The 23781-nt window shown below is 57.2% G+C and overlaps 2 protein-coding genes across 4 annotated transcripts in view; both read left to right on the top strand.

Moving 5' to 3' along the window:
- PER2 (period circadian regulator 2) overlaps positions 1-16765 on the top strand; it is a 41695-nt gene extending 24930 nt beyond the window's left edge. For both annotated transcript variants that reach the window (XM_031452534.2, XM_031452533.2), the window contains exons 11-23: positions 144-297; positions 596-704; positions 1458-1583; positions 2158-2242; positions 3360-3507; positions 3597-3721; positions 4552-4716; positions 5635-5889; positions 7963-8774; positions 9734-9920; positions 10841-11033; positions 11987-12137; positions 14457-16765. In XM_031452534.2, coding sequence (XP_031308394.2) covers positions 144-297; positions 596-704; positions 1458-1583; positions 2158-2242; positions 3360-3507; positions 3597-3721; positions 4552-4716; positions 5635-5889; positions 7963-8774; positions 9734-9920; positions 10841-11033; positions 11987-12137; positions 14457-14570 — 2624 coding nt within the window. In that variant the 3' untranslated portion in view covers positions 14571-16765. The remainder of the gene's footprint in view (positions 1-143; positions 298-595; positions 705-1457; positions 1584-2157; positions 2243-3359; positions 3508-3596; positions 3722-4551; positions 4717-5634; positions 5890-7962; positions 8775-9733; positions 9921-10840; positions 11034-11986; positions 12138-14456) is intronic.
- Positions 16766-21072: 4307 nt separating this feature from the next.
- On the top strand, positions 21073-23164 carry HES6 (hes family bHLH transcription factor 6). 2 transcript variants are annotated; one of them, XM_031452535.2, is made up of 4 exons: positions 21073-21201; positions 21278-21364; positions 21473-21554; positions 21766-23164. In XM_031452535.2, the coding sequence occupies exons 1-4, from the start codon at positions 21121-21123 to the stop codon at positions 22188-22190; spliced, it is 675 nt and encodes a 224-aa protein (XP_031308395.2). In that variant the 5' UTR covers positions 21073-21120; the 3' UTR covers positions 22191-23164. The 2 variants fall into 2 exon arrangements, with proteins under 2 accessions (XP_031308395.2, XP_064341511.1); XM_064485441.1 differs by having other exon boundaries at positions 21473-21514; positions 21766-22044.
- Positions 23165-23781: the final 617 nt, after the last annotated feature.

The raw sequence follows: 23781 nt of genomic DNA, 5'->3' as shown, positions 1-23781 counted from the left end.
TTGGAAGTGGTGGCTTTGAGGGGCTATCAGCATCTCTTAAGTTTTCACATGACTCCAACGTCAAGGGCACCCCGAAGGGTCTTCCCTCCGGCCATGAGCACCGATGACACCCCGCGCCTCGAGCTCTGCTTTCTCCCTCCTAGTCGTGCAGTCCGGTGGACAGCCTTTCGACTGCTCCCCGATTCGGTTCCGCACCCGCAACGGGGAGTACGTCACCCTGGACACCAGCTGGTCCAGCTTTGTCAACCCGTGGAGCCGGAAGATCTCCTTCATCATCGGGAGACACAGAGTCAGGGTGTGAGTACTCTCAGTGCCTGGGGGCCAGGGGTCCTCGTGTCCCCACCCATGGTGACAGAGGGCAGGGCTGGGAGACCAGGACCCAAGTCACCTCCCACCACATACCTGTGATGGCTGCCCCCTGCCCCCAGGTGTCAGGGGCCTTGTTCCGGGGCCTCATTCAGGCAGAGTGGTGACGGGGAGGGGGGAGGTGGTGAGCAGGCAGGTGGCAGCCTGGGGGTCTGCAGGGAGGAGGTGGGGCCTGGTATGGCATGCTGCGTGGGGCCCCGACTCACAGAGACAAATGAAAACCATGCAGGGGGCCTTTGAACGAGGATGTATTCTCAGCCCCGCCACGCATGGAGGAGAAGGCCGTGCACCCCAGCATTCAGGAGCTCACGGAGCAGATCCACCGGCTGCTGCTGCAGGTGGGTGCATGGCCTGCTCGTCCCCCACCCCCCGCTAGCAGCTCGGAAACCCCTGAGTCCTGGGGCCACCATCCTTCTGTCTCAAGCTCTTCTTGCTCCTTCGCTCCGCCCTGCACCCTGGCCCCCGTGGTGCACTCTCAGTACCACGCACATGGGCTGGTTTGGGTGGAGCCTGCGCCAGGCTCAGACAGTCGGGCGCACCTGCAGCTAGCCCAAGCGGGGACAGCCCCAGCCTCACACAGTCGGGCGTCAGCCCTGGGCGAGCGGCTGAAGGATGCAGCCAGACCCCTGCACCCCAACTCAGCCCCCGAGTCCCAGGGTGGCCCTGGGGGTAGGAGGCAGTGGGATGTCCCTCCAATCCAGGATGCCACACTGGCCCCGCGGGGACTGGAGAAGGGCGCCCCCGTCCTTGGGGACACAGCACTCGATGAGCCCAGGGGCCCCATGAGGAGCGGCTTCCTGCTTTTCTGCCTCCAGGGACTGTAGGAAACTCACACCTCGTTCTCTTTCTGAACCCCTGGCCCTGTGAGCTGAGGGGAGGGTTGAGTGAATTCCCTGTTGGTGGAGTCTCCTGGCGACTGGGATCCGAAGACCAGTCCTGGGGGTGGAGGCTGGGAGCCCACCGCAGCCTGACCCCAGCCCTACCTGGTCCTCACCGAGGGCCCTGGGCAGGTCACAGCCACTCAGAGAAACAGCATGTAGGAGGCCATGCCCCTGGCCTGTCCCTAGTCCTCCTGTCCACTGTCTCCCCAGCCCATCCCCCACAGCGGCTCCAGTGGCTACGGGAGCCTGGGCAGCAACGGGTCCCACGAGCACCTCATGAGCCAGACCTCCTCCAGCGACAGCAACGGCCAGGAGGACTCCCGCCACAGGAGAGCTGTGCGTCCCCCATCCCCTTCCGTCCCCCTCTGTCCCTCCCTGTCCCCCTCCATCCCTCTCTGCCCCCCTCAGTCCCCCTTCATCCCCTTCTGTTCCCCATCCCTCCAACCCTCTCTGTCCTCCCATCCTCTTCTGTCCCTCTGTCTCTCTCTGTCCCCCTCTGTCCATCTGCTGTGACGTGGAAGTTACTGCCCTCCCAGAACCCAGCCTTTCCGACCTCAGCTGCTTCTGGTTGCTCTGAACTCTGCTCACTTGGGACTGTAATCTCAAAAGGGTGGGAGCAGCTACAAACTGTGGCTAAAGGTTTGGGTGAAAATTATTTAAAGCTGGCAAATTAAGCAAAAGTGAACATTTAGTGTTAGCGTTAGAAAGAAGAAAAAGTACCTCGCCGTTCACTATATTTCTTATTTTCTTCAGAGTCATCCCAAGTCTGTTTTATCTAGTTCTGCCTCTCAGGTCTTATTCAGAACTTACTGGGATTAATTCAGCTTTCTCTTCCTGCTGTGGGGGACAGGCTACCGTTCCTGGAGGGTCTCCCAGGGTAAATAACGTGTTCATTTTGTTTTTCTCCAAGAAAATCAGTAAAAATGGTAACAAGGTCAAAACCAAAAGTCATTATCCTGATGAACCAGGAGGACAAACGAGCAAGTCTGCTTCAGGTAACAGATGATCCAGCATTTCCTTAATGAGCCTTCAGTGCGGCGAGGTGGGGGGACGGGGTGCAACTTTAACTCTGGATGCAGGGAATTTCCCCTCTGTGCTGGGCCGTGCACTTCTGTGCGGATGCAGGGCCCTCGGTCCACCCTGCAGGCCCTCGTTTCCCAGCAGGCCCCTGGCCCTGCAGGCCCGCCACGGTGTGGCCAGGCGAGGGTCTCTGCGCTTTGTTCCCACTGTGCAGAGTGGCAGTTGGTCACGTGAGCACACGCCGGCCTCAGGGGCTGCCCAGCTGTCCTCAGACAGTCCAGGCTGAACTGGCTGAGGTGGGAGGTGCCAGCTTTGCTCCTGGGCCATCATCAACCCCACTCCTCCCCCCAGCCTGCTCCCACTCACCATGCTGTGGCTTCACACCCTCACGCTGCCCTGTGCAAGTATGCACATGTGCACATGCACCCTCGCTCCTCCTTGGCCGCAGCCCTCACCTCCTCCAGGAAGCCTCCAGTGGGCTACCCCACGTCTTGGCCATCAGGACACGTGGGCATGCACATTGCCTGGGAGACGCGCTGCCTGACACACTGTGCTGGGTGTTGGGGACATTAATGAGCAGGACGTGGCTCTGCCCTTGAGGGCCCCTCAGGGGAGCGGCACGTGGCGTGTGGTGAGGGCAGAACAGAAATGCCCGCAGCAGGCTGTGCCAAGGCACTTGTTACAATTGTTATCACCACTAAGTCACGTTTGAAGAGACCCACCCTCTCCGAGGTAGGGAGTACTGGTTGACCAGAAAGCACCTGTGAGCTCACTGGCCCTGAAAGTTTCAGGAGTTCAAATAAGAACTGGCCTTTCCCAGTGCTGAGTCCCTGACCTTGGGAACAACCTGGCCAGAGCACCACAGAACCTGCAGAGAGAGGCTCCCTCCAGCCACCCCTGAGGATGGCACAGCCGCATTGGCCCAGCAGGGCTGCCTGAGCACCAGCTGTCACTGGGTTTCCATATCTGTGAAGCATATTCTGAACCCCCAGTCTGATCTCTAGGTAGAATTAAAATGCTTTATATTAATATAGAAGTGTTCTCTGGGGACAACAAATATTAACTGAAGGAACAATGTTGTCATTTTTCCAGAAATGCAGAGCAGTTCCCCGGCTCAGATAAAAGCTGTCCCGGCTGTGGAAAAGGACAGCTCTGGTGCCAGCCTGCCCGAGGAGCTGGCCTGCAGAAACCAGCCCGCTGGCTCCTACCAGCAGATCAGCTGCTTGGACAGCGTCATCAGGTGCGGCCCTTCTGGCCTCCCTCCCCACTGTTCTGTTCCTGCCACCCGCTTCAGCCTCTGTTACACGGAGCCCTTTCTGACCCCCGCAGGTACCTGGAGAGCTGCAGCGAGGCCACCGCCCTGAAGCGCAAGTGTGAGTTCCCGGCCAACCTCCCCACCCCAAAGGCCAGCGACAAGCGGAAGGCCACCGCCAGCCCCGGGCCACGTTCTGCAGGTGCCTTGTTGGTCTGAGCTGTGAACTGTGCACACTGAGATCCTCTCTGCTGGGATCAGGCATCATTTGAAGGCCTGCAGCCCCCTTCTTCCTCCCATGTGAATTCTGAGTGGCCTCAGGGACACAGTGTGGTGGTGTGGGCTGTATTTAAATGACCAAAGTAGCTCAAAATGTCCTTCCTCACTGAAGGTAAAGGTGATTCTGGACTCTGAGGACAGGATCCCTTGGGGCAGCTGGAGGCCTGGGGCCAGTCAGGTGGCATGCTTGGGCAGGCCTGTTTCCATGGGGTCTCAGAGGAGGACTGGCTTCTGAGTGTTAGCAGCCTGCAGGTCGGGTGAAATCTCAGGCCCCTCAAACGTGTGTGTGTTCCTAGTGGTCACCCCCAGGATCAGAAATAGGGTCTCCCATGGGTGACGGAAGCACAGACAATTGGACAGTCTCTGCGGTGGAATCTGCGTCCCGCCCACAGGGAGGGAGAGCCAGGGGCATGCCTACACTCACCATGTGGGCTTCTGGCCCCCCCGGGCACCTCCCCATGAGCCTACAGAAGGGTTCTGGGCTCCAGCCTGAGGCAGAGGCCCTGACCCAGGGCACCTGCCTCTTCCCAGGGGCCTCAGGTTGGGAGAGTGTGTTGTTCCCATTTCAGAATTTCCTCTTCTCCACTGTTCCCGCCTGTGAACACACACCAGAGGACACAACGTCACCTGCCAGGATGTGCCCAGACAATGCAGTCCCTCGGGTCCTGGAGCGAACCTAGGCATCTGTACTTCTTAACCAAACAGCTCTTTTTTATCACCTTTTTGTGTTTGCTCCCATTTTCTCTTATAAAGAGACGGCATCGCCCTCCAAGGTGAACAGCCACACGGACGTCAGCGCACACTTGACCTCGCTGACGCTGCCCGGCAAGGCGGAGAGCGTGGTGTCCCTCACCAGCCAGTGCAGCTACAGCAGCACGATCGTCCACGTGGGCGACAAGAAGCCCCAGCCCGAGCTAGGTGCGTTTGTCGCTTCTTGGAAGATGCTGAGAGCAAGCTGATTGTAGCCATAGAACTGAGAAGTTTGGACTGCTGTCTGGGGGTTTTGTTTTAAGTTTATCCAAGTGCGGAAGAACCTACCATGGCCCAGTCAGAGGGGTCCAGGGAATCCAGGCCCAGGAAATGCAGAGTGGGGGTGCCCACACCTGTCCTGATCCCCGCTGCTCTCTGGCTTCACCTGTGACAGGTGTCTGCTCAGGTGTCAATACGGAGGGGGCCTCCTGGGACAGAGCAAGGGTCTCAGGACTCCCCTTTGTTGGTGCCAAGAGAACCAGAGCACAAGGGCCCCCTCCTCCCGTTTCCATAGATGGGGCTGCGAGCCTTTCCCTGCCTGCCTTGCCCTCTGCTGTTTGACCAAGGGGGTCGGGCTGAGTGGTTCTTCAGACACCCAGGAGGAAAACGATCCTGAATGTGTTCCTTGCTGGGAAGAGGGAGATGATGAGGGGAAAAGCCCAGGTCAGAGAGTCAGGGTCCAAACCCCTCTTTCAGGATGGTCTGCGGGCCCCGCCGACCCCTCCTGTCTGCACCCATAGTTCCACTGACCACACTGTCTGGAACCATGGTCCTGAACCAGAACGGGGGCCGGGCACCTGTTGTGCTCCGGAAGCAGGACAGCCCACAGTCTCTTTAATGTCAGAGGCTGAAACCCCGAGGTGCCCCAAAGTTCCCCTGCTCAGAACACTGACCCCCAGGCCCCCGTGTGATGGGGCTTTCTGCCACTGCCCTTTATTGTTGACTTTCTCCGAAAGCTGAACAGATACATCGTGAGTTTCACCCCCGCGCTGGGAGCACTGTGTGGGGATCTCCCGTGCGGGGATCTCTCGTCCTGGGCGCAGTCTGCGTTTCTCAGTCGATGAGAGGTCTGCTCTTCCGTTGCAGAGACAGCTGAAGATGCTGCAAGCGGGCCCGAGTCTCTGGATTGCCGGGCGGGCCCTGCTGTGCCCTGCAGCCTCGGCCAGGACAAGGAGCCCTTCAGGAAGCTGGGCCTCACCAAGGAGGTGCTGGCCGCTCACACCCAGAAGGAGGAGCAGAGCTTCCTGCTGAAGTTCAAAGAAATGAGGAAACTCCATATTTTCCAGTCTCGCTGCCATCATTACTTACAAGAAAGATGCAAGGGGCCGTCGAGTGAAAGAAGTAAGTGGCAGTACCTGAACTGAGCGGGGGTGTTTTTAAACTCAGTCTGAGCAGCACTGAGCCCTGGGCTCCAGAGTGCCGGAGGCCCCCAGTTTAGGGCGCACACACTTGCAGGAGAGCTGTGGGGACTTCACCAGTGATGCCCTCTGTGCCAGGACACGTGCAAAGACACCGCCTCATGCTCCCAAGGGAGCAGTGTTGTAAATAGTGGTGACAGTCCGGCCCAGCCCCCTGTGGGATGCGGGGCAGGGGCAGTCGCAGCTGCCATGTTGGACATTTCTTGCCTGGGTGACTTCGAGGGGCAGCAGACCCCCCTGACCTGCCCACCCAGTCAGGACCCTCAGTGAACCAGGTGGGCTGATTGTCCCCACAGAGAATGAGCCAGTGGCGCCGGAGCATTTGGTGTCAGGCTCCTGAGGAAGGAGGGAGCCCCGGATGACACCACAGGAGGGAATGGCACCGTTCTCCCCAGACCATGTGCCCTCCTGCCGGGGTGGCCTCGGGGCTGGGCTGCAGACTCCAAAGCCAGACAGAGCCCATGGGTGCGGGAAGCTGCCCTTTAGGCTGAGAGCCACTAGGTGGTCAAAGGGCAAGGGATTAAGTGGGGTAGACTAGCTTCCTTCTCCCTTTTCTGGTCCAGGAGCCTGGCTCCCGACCCCCAGCCACCTTCCCAGACCCCATGGACAAGGCTGAGCTGATCAGAGGTACCACCTCTTCCCTGGCTCCCAGGCTCTGACACAGGGGTCAGAGCTAAGAGCTAGTGAGCCCGAGACAGACACAGCATGAGGACCTGGCTCCCCTGGGTCTCTGGGTGGCACACTGAAACAGATGTCTAGGAAGCAAGAGGCTGACACTCTCCCTAAGGATCATATCTTTTCCCTTCTCCTTTTCTCCTTCCTCCCCAGACTCAGGGTTACTGCCAGTACATAGGGAACCTCTGTGGAAATTAGAAAAAGGTGCCCCACCCCGACCATAGGCCTGACTTAGTACAGAATTCCAGCCCCCTCCTGCCCCCTTGGCCCAGCAGTTTGTGCAGTGCACAAACTGCACAGCTGTCCACAGCAGCCCTGCCCAGACCCTGATGTGGTATCCCAGGAGCCCAGTGCCTTGCCACTAGTCCCACCAGGGGACAGATTTCCTGTAGGAAGAACACCAGACAGAGAGGCTGAATTGCAAAATCTCCACCCACTTAGCAGTTGGCCTTGGGCTGGCCCCTCTTCCTGAATGTAGCACAACTGGCAGGGGACATCCCCACACACCTGCCACGAGAGCTCCAAGTCACCCTCAGTGACGTCAGAGGAAAGACTGAGGTTCCTGGGACCCATCCCAGTGCCCATCCCATCCCAGGCTCAGCATGACCCTCCAGCGCACAGTACCTCCAATGCTGGCTGATGCCCAGGATGGGGGGCGAGGGGACATGCCCAAAGCCCCTTATGTCCCTGCTGAGCTCCTCCAGCCTCCTGAAGAAAGCCCGCTTGTCATCGGAGAGGAGGAACTTGGTCCAAGGATGAGTGCTCCTTTAACCCTGTGACTCAGTGGGATGGAATCAAAGGCTTATTTGGCCAGTGAAGCAGCAACCATCTCTTTTTATGAAATGGTAGTAATAAAGCTCGTAAAACTACAAACAAGGTTAGATGAGATAGTGGTTCTGCCTTTCGGATTTCACAAACCACCATCGGGGAGCAGTGCCAACTCGCCAGCTTGCTTATTGCTTTGGATAAATAAAACCTCTGTAATACCACTTATCACTATTACTTCATAAAAGAAAGGACATTTTAATATCAGAAGCAAACAAGGAATGTTATCTTGCAGTGAAGGGCAGTGCTTTAAATTGATTGAATCTAGTTTTATGCAAACCTAACATTTTCCCTGATTTTTCTCACCTTCCTGAGGATCCAGGAAGACAGGATGGTGGCCAGACGAGCCCCAGGCTGGCATTGGGAGCAGGGGACTGTTGAACTGGGAGTTTCTGAGGTTTTTCAAGTTTCTGCGGTTCGACAAGTCTGAGAATTGACATAACAGGAGTCACATAATTTTTATATCTCAATTCTCGTCATTTTCCCATTATTTTAGCTGCTCCCGGACTAAGAAATACCTCTGGAATAGATTCCTCTTGGAAAAAAACCGGGAAGAACAGAAAACTGAAGTCCAAACGGGTCAAGCCTCGAGACTCCTCAGAGAGCACCGGGTCTGGGGGCCCCGCGCCGCACCGGCCCCCACTGGTGGGCCTCAGCGCCACAGCCTGGTCGCCGTCAGACACGTCCCAGTCCAGCTGCCCCGCGGTGCCCTTCCCTGCCCCAGTGCCAGCTTACTCCCTGCCCCTGTTCCCTGCCCCAGGAATAGTGCCAGCACCCGGGACCGTCACAGCAGTGCCCGTGGCTCCCCACGCCGGCTTCACGGTGCCCATGGATGCCCAGCACGAGTTTGTGGTCCAGCCCCCGCCGCTCGCCAGCCCCTTGGCCCCCATCATGGCCTTGGTGTTACCCAGTTACTCCTTGCCCCCGGTGACCCCGAACCCGCCCCAGGCTTTCTTCCCTGGCCAGCCTAACTTTCCCTCCGGGATGACCCCTGCCTCACAGCCTGACTTCCCTGGTCGGACCTCACCCCTCAAACAGCCGTACCCTTGTCCTCGGGCAGAGTGTGGGCCACCAGCGTCCCACGTGGCCACCCCACCATCAGCCGCTGGGCCCACGGGCAGGACCTCCCCGCCCCTCTTCCAATCCCGTGGAAGTTCACCCCTGCAGCTCAACCTGCTGCAGCTGGAGGAGGCCCCCGAGGGCAGCACTGTGGCTGCAGGGACCACAGGGACCCCAGGGACAATGAGTGCGGGGCCGGACTGCAAGCCTGGCGCATCCTGGGACCAGCCGCTGCCGGCACTGCCCACGGTAAAGGCTCCCGGATGCTCTTTCTCTAGGGCCGCAGCAGCACGGCCTCGGGCGGGTCACGCGCACATCCTCATCTGAGACGTGGGTAGTTCCCACCCTGAGGTTACTACCAAACCATTTGATTCTGACATAAACACGTGCTAGAAATGAATGTTTCCCAGTTAAAAGACCCTGTCAGAGTACACAAGCCAGAGTTTTCGTTGTCTTGGGATCTGAAGGAAGAAAGAGAAGCTGCTTGTCTGAGGGTAAATGCGGGTGGAACAGCCCCTCGGAAGTTGAACTGCGTACTTCAAGGATGGAGGCGGGGTTACTTACGTGCCAGGTGGAAGGCTCCTGGGAGGGACGCTGGCAGCGCAGGCCCTCACGGGGGAGGGGCGGGGCCAGGAGGGAGCGTGAGCCCAGCACCGTGGGTTCCCACCCTCCCGCTCTTAAGGGACGCTAGTGTGTACTCCTACGTGGTTAATGCAGTTGTAGTTTGATTTCCACTGAAATGCATCTGTGCTCTGGGAGCTCAGGCCCGTGGGAGCATCACCTGAGGCGGTGCCGCCCAGTAGGCGCGCCAGGGAGGGGGCTGCACGGCGCCCCTGCCTGTGCTCCTGGGAGAGGACGTGGAAACAGTGGGGGGGCGGGCGCTTCCGTGTCCACTTTGGTGGAAGAGCACGCATAAGAGTCTTCCCCAAGAATCCAAGTAGTGCCACCTTTAGTGGGACCCTCCCAGAGTTAAATGTAATTAGATGGCATTCACACCACCTCCGAGATTCTCGCTGTAGCCCCAGTAACCACGCAGTGGTCTGTGCATTGGACCTTCTTTGTTGGCACATGAGGGAGGGGCCAGCGACCCCAGGACGGAGACGCTTGCTGTGTCCTGGGGGGTCCGTGCAGACCAGCCTCTCTGACCCCGCACCCCCACCTCACTCTGTGTGATGAGACTTGACTGCGTCTCCTCCCTGTTCCCAAAGGGCGACGAACCCGCGGACGCCCAGAAGAGTGACGCCCTGTCCACGTCCAGCGGCCTGCTTCACCTCCTGCTGCACGAGGACCTCTGCTCCGCCACCGGCTCAGCTCTGTCCGGAAGTGGGGCTTCCGCAACCTCCTGCTCCCTGGGCTCCGGCTCTCTGGGCTGCGATGCGTCCGGTAGTGGGACAGGTATGTTGAGGGCACTAGGAGCACCCGCGTCCTGGGAGGTGTGTGTTTGGAAGATTCTCACATAAGGTACCTGGGTCTCCGTGACTTTTCCGCACCTGGGGAACCAGCTGCACCAGAGCCGCAGGCTGACAGGTGTTCGGTGTCCAGCATCAGGGGCAGACTGGGTCCCGCCAGGCATCCAGCAGCCTAACCGGCTGCTCAGAGCCCCCAGCAGTGCAGACAGGCGGGCAGGGCTGTTCCTGCCCGGGCTCGGCCTGTGTGGACAGCAGGCCCTGGCCAGTGCAGGTTTCCTCACCTGTCACTTTTGATGTCACTGGACCGCAGGCCCCACACCCCAGCTGGCCCTGGTTGGACTGTCCCTTGAGCTCGCTAGGTGTGCCAGGAGGTAGGTGTGCCAGGAGGTGGTGGTTCACCTTCCCGAGTTAGTTCCCTGTTGTGAGAACCTAGTGTGTGGACTACGTGCTTCACCAACAAGGATTGTTCAGATGTGACCTGGAACCACCATAACGGGAAATGCACCCACTCTCCCCAAACTGGGAGACCCCCTCCTCCCCTGAAGTGAGCAGGCCTCTCTCGGGCCAGCTGCCTCCTACTTACAAAGCCACCTGCCTGTGGTTTGGCTTCATCAGGAGATGGTGAGCTTGGGAAAGAAGACCACACTTCTTAAGATGCGGCCCCACCTGGACTCCTCGGGGCCTCCCCAGGAGAGGATCCCCTCCATGGTACTAGCTGGTACCCTATTTTTATATTATCCAGGCAATTCAAGACTTGGAAAGAGAAGGGAAAATCCACCAACACAGGCTCTTGTTACCAAACAAAACTCTTCAGCTCCAAAAACTGCCAGTCCTTTACACAAGCACACGGTGCAAGGGTTAACTTAGCATGAAAGGTTTTGACCTGCCACATTCTGTGTTTTAAAGGCAGCAGTGACACAAGTCACACCAGCAAATATTTTGGAAGCATTGACTCTTCAGAGAATAACCACAAAGTGGAAGTGAAGGCAGACTTGGAAGGAAGTCAGCACTTCACCAAGTACGTCCTCCAGGACCCTGTCTGGCTCCTGATGGCCAACACCGACGACAGCGTCATGATGACATACCAGATGCCCTCCCGGTAACCGCTCGGCCTCTCCCTAGGGACGCGTGAGGGGCTGGGGCTCAGGATTCCCCCAAGCAGCAGGGCCAGAGGACCTCCCTCAGGGAGTCATATCTCAGATTAAGTCGAGTGCAGGGCCCCTCTCAGTGGTTCCGCTGGCCTCGCAGAGTCCTGCAGTGTGGACGGGGTGGCCCGGGGCCCTGCGGAGTAACCTGCTACAGGCCTGGAGAGGGGGCAGGCTCCTGACAACCCCCCAGGTGTCACACTTGACATTTATGAATCACGTGTGCCAACGCCTTCTCTTTTACTCAGTTATTCAACAACCCTGGGGGGTAAATGGTGTGTGTGTGTGTTTGTGTGTGTCTTAGAGATGCAGAAACCAACAGTTGAGGTGGGTTACCAGCCCAAGGCCACCAGCTACTCAGTAGGGACCCGGGGTCTGTGCCTCAGCTCTGACTGCTCCAGGGAACCTGGAACCCATCGTGGTCCCCGCCTCTGCAGAGTGACCCCTTGGTGGGGGGAGCTGGAGTAAGAGGAGGAAGGACTAATGAGACCCCAAGGTTCCAAACAGACAGGCCTCCTTCCCTGGGGCAGCTGCGAGTCAGACCACTGTTGGCAGGTGTCAGGGAGGGTTTTCCACCAACCACCACGCCAGTGAGAATCTCCCAGATTAACCACCCGGTCCAGAACCAACTGCCCACAGATACCCAGCTCCCACAGCTAATCTAAAATTAAAATTGCAACTTGGTCTATCATTTTAACAGAAAGACTACAGGTTATTTACTAAGGAGATTAAGTTCGCTTAAATAGGGTAATTTATCTAAATGAGAAGGAAACTTACATTAAACAAAATCATGTAACATTACGTGGTTAATACAGGAGGTACTGGTAGAGAATGAGCGTCGTCTCTAAGATCGAAAGCCCTTGAGACATGCTCACTCTTCCCTGTGTTTTCTGAATACTTTGTGAAGAAACTTCGAAGCAGTTCTGCAGGAGGACAGGGCGAGGCTGAAGGCGCTGCAGAGGTTCCAGCCCCGGTTCACGGAGGGGCAGAGGCAGGAGCTGCAGGACGTCCACCCATGGATGCGGTCAGGCGGCCTCCCCGCGGCCCTCGACGTGGCGGTGAGCTCATGGAACTTGTTTTTCCGACGCTGAAGGTGCTGTGATGAGAATGCTGGGTACTACCTTTGCAGCTGTTTTCTAAATTTAAAACTGCTCAAATTAAAAGTTCATTTAAGAAAAAAAAGATACCTTGACACCGTTAGGTCTCCTTTAAAGATCTTTCTTCCAGTGGCTTTTCAGCATTCTTTCCCCAAAGGTCTCCTAAATAACCTCAACCATATGCTGGAATTTGAATCTTTTTTCTTTCAATTTTGTTTCCAATTGAAAATTTAAAAAAAGATCTCTCCTGTCTTAAACCCTCAGCACCCATGGAGACCATTAAGAGAAGGTGGGAGCAACAAGTCCCCCCACCCCCCGCCATTTCATCAGTCTGTGCACCCCCCCCAGCTGCCCCTCCTGTCTCCGGTCCCTCCGAGGGTTCCAGAGATGTCTCCAGCTCCTCTCTCCCACTCCCTCTGAGCCCCACAACCCAGGAGGCTGCTCCGTCAAGGGTTGTCTGCTCGGCTCCTGGTCCCCCTCCCTTCTCCATGCCCAGTGTTGAAGTGCCCCAGGCCCAGGGTTGGCAGCCTGCTTCCCTGTCTGCCCTCCCTCCGCGCTGTCTGCTCCTGCCTCCCGACTGGAAATAGCTTCTGCGTGCCTAGACTCCCTGACGTCCACCCCCTTGAACTTCATCTGCAGTCCTGATTATCCTCAGAGGGAACCTGCCCAGCCACCCTTCCCACCGCTCAGGGTGACTCCACTGCCCAGCCTGCTCAGGACACAAACATGGGCGTCGGTGTGGACGACCCTCCCCTCTCACCCTAGCCTGTCCACTGGCAAGTCATGCTGGTTTGACCTTCAAGGTGAATAGACAGCCACTTCCCATCCCCTCCAGTACCGCCACCCTGGTCCCAGCCATGATGCTGCCTCACCTGGATTATCACAGTAGCCTCCCAGCTGCACTCTGTCACCCTTGTCCCCTACAGTCAGATCACATCAGCCCTCAGCTCTGATCCCTCCCAGTGGTGCCCCGTCTCACTCAGAATAAATTGCTGCAAAGCCATAAAAATGTGACACTCCTTCCCCACAGCTCCCGTCTCCCCTCACTCTCTCCTTTCCAGCTGTGCTGGCCTCTTGGCTGGCCCCTGAACCCAGCAGGCAGGCGTCTGCCCAGGGCCTCTGCGCCTGCCCTTCCCTCTGCGTGGCATCCTCTTCCCTCAGACAGACACACGACTCCCCCGGCTTCCGTCGAGTCTTCTCGCACACGCTGCTGCGGTGGTTGCCTGCTGCCGCCTGGCAAACAGGGCCAGAGATTAGTGGCTTAAGATGATGAATACGTATCGCCCCCTACTGTTTCTTTGGGTTGGGAATTGAAAAACACCTTAGCCACGTGGTTCTGCTCGGGTCTCCCCCAAAGTTGAAGAGATTCTGGTGGGGCTTCCGCCATGGAAGGCAGGACTGAGGCTGGAGGATCCGCGTCCAAGGAGGAGCTCTCGCACGCCTGTCGGGCTGGTACTGGCTGCGGGCGCGAGGCCTCAGTTCCTGGCCATGTGCGTCCCCCCATAGGCTGCTTGGGTGTCCTCATGACATGATGGCAGCTTCCCCAGAGAGAGCTAGAGGAGCTGCAGTGTCTGTCACGTCTCAGTCTCAGAAGTCACTGAGTCACCACCATTGCATCCTCTTTGCTAGAGGCCAGTCCCTAAGTCCAGGCCTCCACCCTTGAGAAAGGAGTGCCAAAGAATCGGTGGGTGTACTTCAGAACCACTGCAGTCACTCTCTCTGTGGCCTTTTCTGAACGTCTTCACACGCCTCCTTCCACGTCAGCCTCGCACTTTTCATCTTCTGATACACTGTGGACCACTCCTCATTCAGCTTGTCATCCCTCCCTCTACTAGGATGTCACCTCCCCTGGGACATGGGTTTTCTCCCTCGCTCACTGCTGCATCCCAGCACTTGGAACATGCCTGGAACATGCCCGGTGCTTAATGGACAGTTGAGGAATGAATGAATGGGATAGCACATTGTTGATATCGCATTTTACAGATGAGAAAACTGAAGTTAGAGAGGGTAGGTAGCAACTCCAGGTCCCACAGGCAGAAAGAGGAGGAGCAGGGATGGGAAACTGAGCATCTGGTGGACACTGACCCCTCGCCTGGCCCCAGAAGCTGGGAGTGGGCACCCCTCCAGGGAGAGCGGGGGGGGGGGCCTGCGGCCCTCCTCTTCCTCCTCCAGGAGCCTCACGGCCGACACCTGAACACCTGCACCCCACTCAAATTGAGCTACGTTTTTGTGCCAAAGATCTCATTTTTTGTTACTGATTTACATTTTTTTTCTTTTAAGGAATGTGTTTACTGTGAAAACCAGGGACAGGGCAGTATCTGTGTGCCGTGTGAGGAGGGTGTCCCCACGCTGGGGCTCGGCGAGACGGCAGACACCAAAGTGTGCACCGTATGAGGAGGGTGTCCCTGCGCTGGGGCTCGGCGAGACAGGAGACACCAAAGAAGAGGAAACTGGCCCTGCCCCGAGTCACAGGAACAGGGGGCAGATGTAAACCCCCAGCCCGACAGCCGGCGGTCCACCCTGGATGGTGCTCTGAAGAGAGGAAGGGTCTTCACCCCGGTTTCTAATCAAATGGACACATACACTTACAATGGCTTTTTTTGCTTTAGAAAAAAAAAACCCTTACTTTTCTGAAGGGGTGACTTAAAACTATGGAGGGTAGGAAAGGTTTGAGAAGAATTTTTTTATATATTTATAATGTAAAGATGGAGTTTTCTGGGACAGGGAAGAGATTTTCATCGTTGTTTAACTTGAGAAAGACTGGCCCCCCTCCGGAAGCGTCAGGGAGGGGCTGCGCGTGCTCCGGGGGCCTCTGTCCGGTGCCCGGTGTCCGCGGGCTTCCCCGTGGGCTGTCTGGGGGCATCGCATGAGGCTGTGCCTAACAGCTCGGATGCTGCAGGTGACTCCGAGCTGAGGGACCAGCCTTCCAGAACTTCCCCAGGGTGTGTTTGGATCAGATCAAATTCTGTCTTTGCCAGGGGGCTGCTTTTTATCTAAATCATTTAGTCAGACTAGGCGTTTTGAAAACATGCCAAGTGGAGACCATGGGGTCTCCCAGTTTTCTTTCAAAGTCTTTTGCATTAAATAGTGTGAAGCATAGTTCAGCCAACCAGCAGCTTCAGCTTCACGTACGTGGCAAACATTTCAACTTGATGTAGCTTAAGTTTGAGGTGAACAAGGTTGAAATGCTCGCTCTGGACTGAAGAAGCCTGGTGTTCTGTGTGACCAACTGCAGCATAGAAATACGCACCGTCAGAAGTATACAGACCCCTCGGTATATTTCTACATCACTCTCGTATCCTGTTCAGACCAGGTCAGCCAAAATGTAGATAAAAATAGGTTGCTGTCATCCTCTGATGGTGTCTTCTCTCCACAAACCAGGCTTTGATTGTTGCATTTGGGACCCACTCGTGTTTCTTCTTGAGTTGGCACCTCCCGGTGCGTTCTCCTGGCAGACAGCAGCTGCTGAGCTGGTGGCTGAGTCTGTGTTTTCCAGGGGGCTGTAAGCTCACCCCTCTCCCCGCACCCTGGGCTGAGACACTGACCCTGGTCCTTTTCATGAGCCCGACCGCATCGGGGCAGCTGTCCGGTCTCTGCAGTGATGTCCGCTAGTGTCACTGGCACCTTCAGGCGAATGGGACACTTGGAAAAGAGTGAGACCAGACTGCCCAACTTTTTGCAAAACCTGACATTGCGTCCTATATGCCAAAGATTGTTTGGGAAAATGTTACATTGGCCCCTGGAGTGTGTGAGAAGGTACCAGCGATGGAACGGTTGACTCACAATTGGGCTGAGTCTATAGAAGCTTCAAAGCATGCAGCTTTTCCCTTGCTCTTTGGTAGAGAAGCGGCTGCTGGAATAGGTGAAGTCTCCCTGCAATCCAGTTGATTTTCAGAGTAAAACCATTTTATGCCTGAATATCAATCCTATTTCTCATAAATTCAAGCACAAAAACAGTGTTTAATTTTTTTTTTAATTTACAAAGTAACATCGCCTTCAGATACTCAAGACGAGGTGTATGTAGTCTGTGCGTCTGAGGTGTATGTAGTCTGTGCGTCTGTGTGGCAATTACTGCTTCCTGCCTCTAAAGTCAGAGCATTAAGGGGGTAGACTGTAGGTAGTCGAAGTTGCATTTACGTTACCTAAAGAAAACTGCCAAAACCTTCTCTATGTTCTGAATGTTTACCATCAGCATCGTCTTACTAGTTATGTCTACTCGTTGGTTGTTAACTGCGTAGCTGCAACGTGTGCCGAGACGTTGCCAATAGGAGCATTTTGTGAAGTTGTTTACACGGTGCCACGCATCGAGTCTTACGTTTTCTTTAGTACGTGTGCTTACACGGGTGTTATAAAGACTTTTTCTCGATTTTAAACTGAGCCTTCTTTTTAATATATTCCTAAAAAGATATGTAAATAAGCTCTCAGAGTCTGTGTAACGACGTGTGAAGCCTTGCCGGACAAGTGGTTTGTTCACGCGCAAACCCCTTTCTTCACCCAGTGCAATGTGTTGGTTGGACTGCTTGTGTCTTTTTATGACTTTTTTGCCTTTTAGAAAATTGGTAAATAAAGCAAGTATATTTTTATTTTTATTTGTGTGGATTTTTATTATAACACAGAAGAAAACTGAATAGAGATCAAAGATTATCAAAAGATTTTTTTAAGAACCCTAGAAATTCCAGGCTCAGGACTCTTCTGTCGCAAAGGCCCCCATCACCTCTTCCTTTGCCCAAGCGGCTTCTCACCGGCCCCTTCCTGTCTGCGTGTGTGCTCTGACATGCAGCCCCCAGCCCAGTGAGCTCTCTGTGATGCAGATCTAATCCTCGAGTCCAGTCCTCCCACAGTCTGTCACTCACCGATGGAGAGTGAGGCCACTCAGCTCCGCCCCCTCGCTCCTGTCCACTCTGCGGTGATTCCGGGCACTACTCCATTCCGTTCCCACCCCATCCAGGGCAGTCTGTCCCACCTGGGCTGGCTGCCTGTGTGCTGGTCACAGGGCTGAAGGCAGAGAGGTCTGAAGGATCCGGGGCCAGAAGAGCCTCGTGTCCCTGAGGCAATACAGGGAGTATGGCGCAGCCTCCTCCCACCCCCTCTCCTTCCTCAGTGATGAAGCCATGCAGGGGACCACTTTTCACACCAGGACCAGGAGGGTCGGAGCAGGGAGATGAATGGATCCTGAACCCAGTGCCCAGTCCTCCAGAAGTTCCCTGAGCAGGAGGGAGGGCTCGACTGCCTCCTGGCCTGGCCACCTAAATTCAAGTAGTGATTGGGGGTGGGGTGACGGTGGGGCACACAAAAGGCAAAGTCCTCCCAGTGACCATGGAGTCCTCTGCGAACTCCCTAAATGGCCAAATACAGCTGTTTCATATATATAGCTGAACTTCTGAATGCCTTTAGGGGCTCTTAACTGCATTTTTATTCACCATACATCCCCAAAGTCACCCCCTCCCCTTTATTTCCAAACCAAAAGGAGCTTCTGCAAGCCTGTGGGCTGATTGCTTACAAGGATCCTGGACACCCATAGGTTGGCCACTGCCTTTGTTTCCTGGGGATTTATGGCCTGCCACCCCTGCTGATAACTGGTCTCCCTGCGGCCACTGCAGCCCTTCCCAGCTTCTGCTGGCCTCTGTTTTTGGATATGAGGCGATCAAAGAGCCCAAATGCTCAGGAAGTCTGTGTTCAGGCAAACTTTGAAGGTGGGATCAGTCCAAGGGACAAATGGCAGGAAGTGGGTCCACTAGGGGAGGGAGGATGGGTGGCCCTGAGATAGAGTAGCCAGTCTTCTAGGAGAAAAAGGCCAAGCCAGCCAGCCAACGGGCCCACTAAAGGAAATCTTACAGCGACTGACTTCAGGGTGGGACCCTGGGCAACTCCCAGTCTAACCAAGGAGGGTTTTGCTGACTCACACACCCTGCTCTGTCCTTATGCTTCTTTTCCCAGGGGTGCTTGGTCACACCGAGGCGTATCCCAGACTTAATGTCTCCTTCCTTCAGTTCTAGACAACATTCCTCAATCTCCCTACCCTATGTAAGACAAGGCTTTTGAGGTCCCTAACCCTTGCTTCAGCCTCCTCCCTTCTCCTGGCAACTGTCACCTGTCCTTTTGTTTTTACCAAGTCAACTTTATATCCTGTAACCATAATTAAGCCTTCCTTGCCTTTTCTATAGATTGAGTCTAAACGTTGAAACCCTATGAACAGTGTTACATTGTTGTGACTCTGAAAGGATTGGCTAGTGGGCAAAGTAATGAGCTAAGATTACATTTCTCTTCTTGAGTTGCTTTTTGTTTTTCCTGGAGTTCCTAGTTGCCTTTCATTTTTTGCTCACATTATTTGCCTATATTATTCTTCCTCCCTTCCCACATTCAGTTCCCCATCCAATCAGGAAAAGAGCAATAATCTTTTCCCAGAGGCCTCCCCCAGGGCCCTGTTCTAATGTGAACTGCCTTTCACAGAGATCATTCTAAAATACTTGTTGGATCTTATTCAAATGCAATCAATAATGGACGGGTATGAATGAGAGCACAAGAAACAACACTGAGTTTATTTTTCCATATCTGAGTTTCTCAAATAGTGGAAACTTGGGGGTGGATGGAGATCTCCTTCCCTGGGGTGACATCTAAATGGTGAAGAAAAGTAAAATCAATGGCCAGCTATTGGCTCTCTTGGGGTCCACCACTCAAGCCCCTCTCCCTCTCTATAGGCCTCACCACTAGTAGAGGGGGAAGGGCAGTTGGGTCTTGCACCAGGCAGAGGACGGGAGGAAGAGGAGAGCTGAGCTTTCTGGTTTGTGGGGGAGACTGAGGAAAACAGGGTGTGATTGAAGGAGAGGACCAGGTTCATTCCTGGGTGAGCAATGCAGGCCTGGGACATCTCAGCACCCTGTGCACAGAAAAGCAAAGAGACAGCAGGGGAGGGTCAGCAGAAGGGGTTCCCAGGCAGTTACAGAGGTCCGTGAGGTGACTTTGGGAACCATCAAGCCTTTCACTGAACTTTCCCTACCTTCAGAGGTCCCTCTTGGGGGAGCCTGAAGTGAAATAGTCATCTTCAGGCAGCTGGGGGCACGTGTGGGTGTCTCTGATCTAGCCCCAGTACCCCACCACACTGCAGTCCCTGGATTTTTCTATCACCTGCTGCCTTCCCACTCGGCTTAGGGCAACTTCTCACCTTCCCTACCTACCCAGTGCTTCTGCTAGGCCAGGCTCTGTGCTGGGGCTAGAGAAGGGGCCCTTGGTCAGACTGTACCCCTGACCAGGGATGCTTGTAGCCTGGAGGGGCACAGACCAGACCCTGACAATCCAGGTCCCGGGAGAGAAGCAGAGGACTGGGTGAGGGTGCAGTGCTGCTGCAGGGCAGGTGTGCTCCCACCGGGTAGACGGATACGGAAGCTGTCCCTGAACAGTGAAGAAACAGCCATTTAAGAGGGTTGCCAGCTTGTTTCAGGTGTAAGGCTCTATGTGTGTAAAGGCCTGGTGGCCAGAAGGCAAATGGGTCTTCTGGTTCTGCTGGAAGGTGGCATAAACCAAGGCCCGTGAAGCAGGGACCAGGCTGGGGTCCCCAGGGCGCGGCCCCACCGCCCATGCATCCCACCCTCGGGGAGGCTGGGCGGGCAGATGGGCGGCCCGCCATGGGTAGCGGTCGTCTGGCGGACATAAGCGCACCCACCGCCCGTGCCCGCCCGCCCGCCCGCCCGAGGGACAAAGCCGGAGGAGACAAAGACGCGGCCAACACCTGTCGCTCTTGGCTAGGCCTCCTCTTTTCTCTGCCGAAACGGCTGCAGCTGCCAACTGTCACGGGCATCAAGTTACGGGGACCAGACGGCGGCCTCCGCCAGCTGGGCGCGGGGGAGGGCTGGGGGTAAAGGGAGCCGAGGGGCGACAGGGAGGAGGACGAAGGGGACAGGCGGGGAGGGGGGCCGGAGCGAATGAACAGGCGTGGGGGACTAGGGAAAGACGCGAGGTGGGGGGCGGACCAGGGAAGGGTGGGCAGGGAGGGCAGGGACCAGGGAAAGGCGGGCGGCGGTGGGTGCTGAGGGGGAAAGGGAGGTAAAAGGGGGATCAGGGGAGCGAAGGGAACTGGAAGGAGATGGGCTCAGGTGAGGGCGATGATGACCAGGAAAGAAAAGACGGTCTGCGGAGAGGGGTGGGGGGTGGGGCGGACGAGGGAAGGACAAGCGGCGATGGGGGAATGACCAGAGACGGAGAGCCTAGAAAACGAGCAGTGCCGGCAGGCCGGAGGACCCCGCCCCACTGAAATCCCTGAGCCGACGGAAGGCGGCGTCGAGGGTATGGTGTCAGGACCCACGAGTCCGCAAGAAACGCAGGAGGCCGCAGGCCCGCTCCCACCCCCGCTGCCCCATGGGCCCCCACTTCCCTGGGACGCTGAAGCCACCGCCGCCTAGACCCGTCGACCCCTCCAGGTCAGGAGACCGCAGCCTTTGCTATGGCTCTGGCCCCCAGGACCCTGGCACTCGCGCAGGAGCGTCGCTGTCCTGCTGCACCTTCGGTGAACGAAGTCAAGCGCGAATGTACGAATAGATTGATAAGCTCCTGCTCGCACGCACAGCCGACCTGGGCGCCTTACTCAGGGGAGGAAGAGAAACAAGTGCACCCCGGGCCACAGCTCTCCGGGGCATCGCGCCTTCGGGTGCCCCCCAGCGCTGGGTCGCGCGGAGGCGGGGCTGTCCTCCTCCCACCGCCAGCAGGCCACGCCCCGCCAGCTGCCGGCCGACCCCGGCGGCGGGGCCAGACAAAGCGGGCCGCTTCCATTGGCCCGCACGGCCAATCGGCGTATTGAGATGCAAATAAGGCTCCATAAAAGGGGCGGGCGCTCTGCAGGCTTAGGGAAGCGGCGTAAGACGCGCGGGCGGGTGGGCGGCGGCTGGGGGCCGCTGCGCTGCGAGGGGCGCGGGCGCTTCTTGCGCTCACCGCGCTCGGGGAGGTGCGGGTGATGGCTCCGCTCCTGGCGCCCAGCCGGGACCGTGCGGGCCGGGAGGCTGAGGACAGCTGTGAGGCGCGGGGCAACCGCAAGGTGCTGGCTGTAGCCGCGGGTGGGCGGGTGGGCTGGGGCCGCGCAGCGCGGGGGCTCAGTTGCTCGCTTCCCGCAGGCGCGGAAGCCCCTGGTGGAGAAGAAACGGCGCGCGCGGATCAACGAGAGCCTGCAGGAGCTGCGGCTGCTGTTGGCGGGCGCCGAGGTGAGGTGGGAGGGCGCCCAGGAGCTGCGGGCGGGTGGGCGGGCGGGGGTCCCGGTCGGGTCTCGCCTCATCCCCCCTCCTCCCCACCTGGCGCTCCCGCCGGCGCAGGTGCAGGCCAAGCTGGAGAACGCCGAGGTGCTGGAGCTGACGGTGCGGCGCGTGCAGGGCGCGCTGCGGGGCCGGGCACGCGGTGAGTGGCGGCGGGGCGCGCGGGCGGGGTCGCGGGGTTGCGTTCGCCAGGCCTGGACCTGCCCGGGACCGATGACTTCCCCGCCCGGGGCAGGGCGCTCCCCGCGCGTCTCCTGGGTGAGCCTCGTACCCGCGGGCCTGGCGGACCGGGTCACGGCAGTCGCCGCTCACCGGGCCTGGCGCGGCTCTCTCCCCTTTACCCCTGAGCGCAGAGCGCGAACAGCTGCAAGCGGAAGCGAGCGAGCGCTTCGCCGCCGGCTACATCCAGTGCATGCACGAGGTGCATACGTTCGTGTCCACATGCCAGGCAATCGACGCCACCGTCGCCGCCGAGCTTTTGAACCACCTGCTTGAGTCTATGCCACTACGCGAGGGCAGCAGCTTCCGGGATCTGTTGGGGGACGCCCTGTCCGGACCGCCGGGAGCCCATGCGCGGAGCAACTGGCCAGTAGGAGGCGCCCTGGGGTCCCCGCTGCCCAGCCCCCGGGGCTCAGGGGACGACCAGTCCTCCGACCTCGAGGAGGCCCCCGAGACTGAACTGAGCCGGGCGCCTTCCGAGGGGCCGGACTTGGTGACCGCAGCCTTGGGCAGCCTGACTGCTGCCCGCATAGCCCAGAGTATCTGGAGGCCTTGGTGACCAACGCCAGCCTGGGGTCGCACTTCCCTTTGTTCCCTCCTCCCTGGCGTCCAGATGTGGCGGGGTCTCCCAGTTCTCCCGCCCTCCTCCAGTGGATGGTTTGCAGGGCAGTTCCAGATAATCAGGCCAGCAAGGCCCCTAGCCCTTCTTCTTAAGGAAGTAATTTTTATGGACATCCCACCGCCCACAACTCCCTGGGAGGTGGAGGGAGCTCCAGGCAGGAGGAAGAATCACGCAGGCCTACCAGGCTTTCTGGGGTTCACCTGTGCCACACTTCTCAGGCACTGTGTGGGTGTAGGGGCAGAGGTGACAGTGGTGCTGAGCCTCTTCTCCGTGCTGGGCACTAGTGTCAGGCAGAAGGACACCTCAGGCCCTGGCAGCCCTGGCCTGAGCAGAAGCGCCTACTTGCCCTTTGGCCAGGACTCAGGGGAGGCTTTCTGCAGCCTTGGCTGCAGAAGCAAGGCTCTCTGTATGTCTTGCGGTTAACACACGAGTTTGTGTATTATGTTGCCGTCAGATGTTCCAATTCTGTTAAATAAAGGATTTTGGAGAGTTAGCCACCCTTCTGAAGTTTTGCCAAATGCTGTGCATAAGTACTAAAGCAAGCACATTTTTTCCTGTATGTAGTGCTGTGAGTGTTTTTTAAAACTTGCCACTCTTTGTCCGCAGAGTGAGTAGTGTCATGGCAGTGGAGACGGGATACCCCATGGCACATCTCACGGGGAACACTGGTTCCACCTCCCTATTGCCAGGTGGCTCCACATGGGTTTGCCCTTCAGATCCTCGGGCCCAGCCTGCTCTCCCTAGGAATTGTGTGCATCCTGGAGATGGATACCCCTGGATGGAGGTTGTCTCCCAAGTAAACAAGCAATAGGGAAATGGCCTGTCCCTGGACCATTCTCTTGTTTGTGAGCTTCAGGAAATAAAACTAATGCCTGATTGCTAGCCATGTGGTTTGGAAGTTTCTTTCAAAAATCTGTTTTAGGGGGCCACGAGTGCAAGGCAGATGTCGGTCTACTTAGGTCGTCACTTTTCTTGACTGAAGAGGGAGCTTCCCCATTGCCAGTGACCTCAGGGACATGGAGCCCACCCAGTTCATGGTCCAGGCAGCCTGGACTTGAGAGCAGAGTGGGCCCAGGAGGTCAGAAACCCTGGAAGGAGGGTGACAGGATGGGCAGCTGGAATATAGGGAGACTGCCCTTCTAGGCTGGGTCAGGGCCTGCAGATGACAGCATGTGGTCAGGTGACAGCAGTCACTGCCACGGGGAGCCAGCCACGCATCTCCTGCTCCAGGACCCCATGCAGCTTGTTCTGGTTCTCACTTTGGGTTGCAGTGCCCAGGCCAGGTCAAGGTGTGACAATTGAGGGTTGACACCTGGGTCTCCTCTCCAGTGGGTGCCTCTGCATGAACAACATCTCTCCCAGGAGCCCTTTTACAAAAGCCCCCCAGGCAGGTCCTGGTCACCAGGGTTACTTCACCCTGGCTCCCCTGTGATTCAGTCTTACACCTCAGCAACCGGGCTGTAACCTGATGCAGCTTAATTTTAGCCACTGGGGATGAGTTATTGAGGAGTTGGGGTGGGAGAGACAG

The sequence above is a fragment of the Camelus dromedarius genome, chromosome 4 (assembly GCF_036321535.1).
Source record: "Camelus dromedarius isolate mCamDro1 chromosome 4, mCamDro1.pat, whole genome shotgun sequence".
NCBI classification, from domain to species: Eukaryota; Metazoa; Chordata; class Mammalia; order Artiodactyla; family Camelidae; genus Camelus; species Camelus dromedarius.
This window is presented reverse-complemented; position numbering and strand designations above follow the sequence as displayed.

Bases quoted from the DNA above. Each gene is read 5' to 3' on its own strand.
- HES6 (XM_031452535.2), top strand. From the start codon at position 21,121: ATGGCTCCGCTCCTGGCGCCCAGCCGGGACCGTGCGGGCCGGGAGGCT. The intron at 21,202-21,277 runs GTGCTGGCTGTA...CGCTTCCCGCAG, and splicing joins AGGCGCGGGGCAACCGCAAG to GCGCGGAAGCCCCTGGTGGA. The intron at 21,555-21,765 runs GTGAGTGGCGGC...CCCTGAGCGCAG, and splicing joins GCTGCGGGGCCGGGCACGCG to AGCGCGAACAGCTGCAAGCG.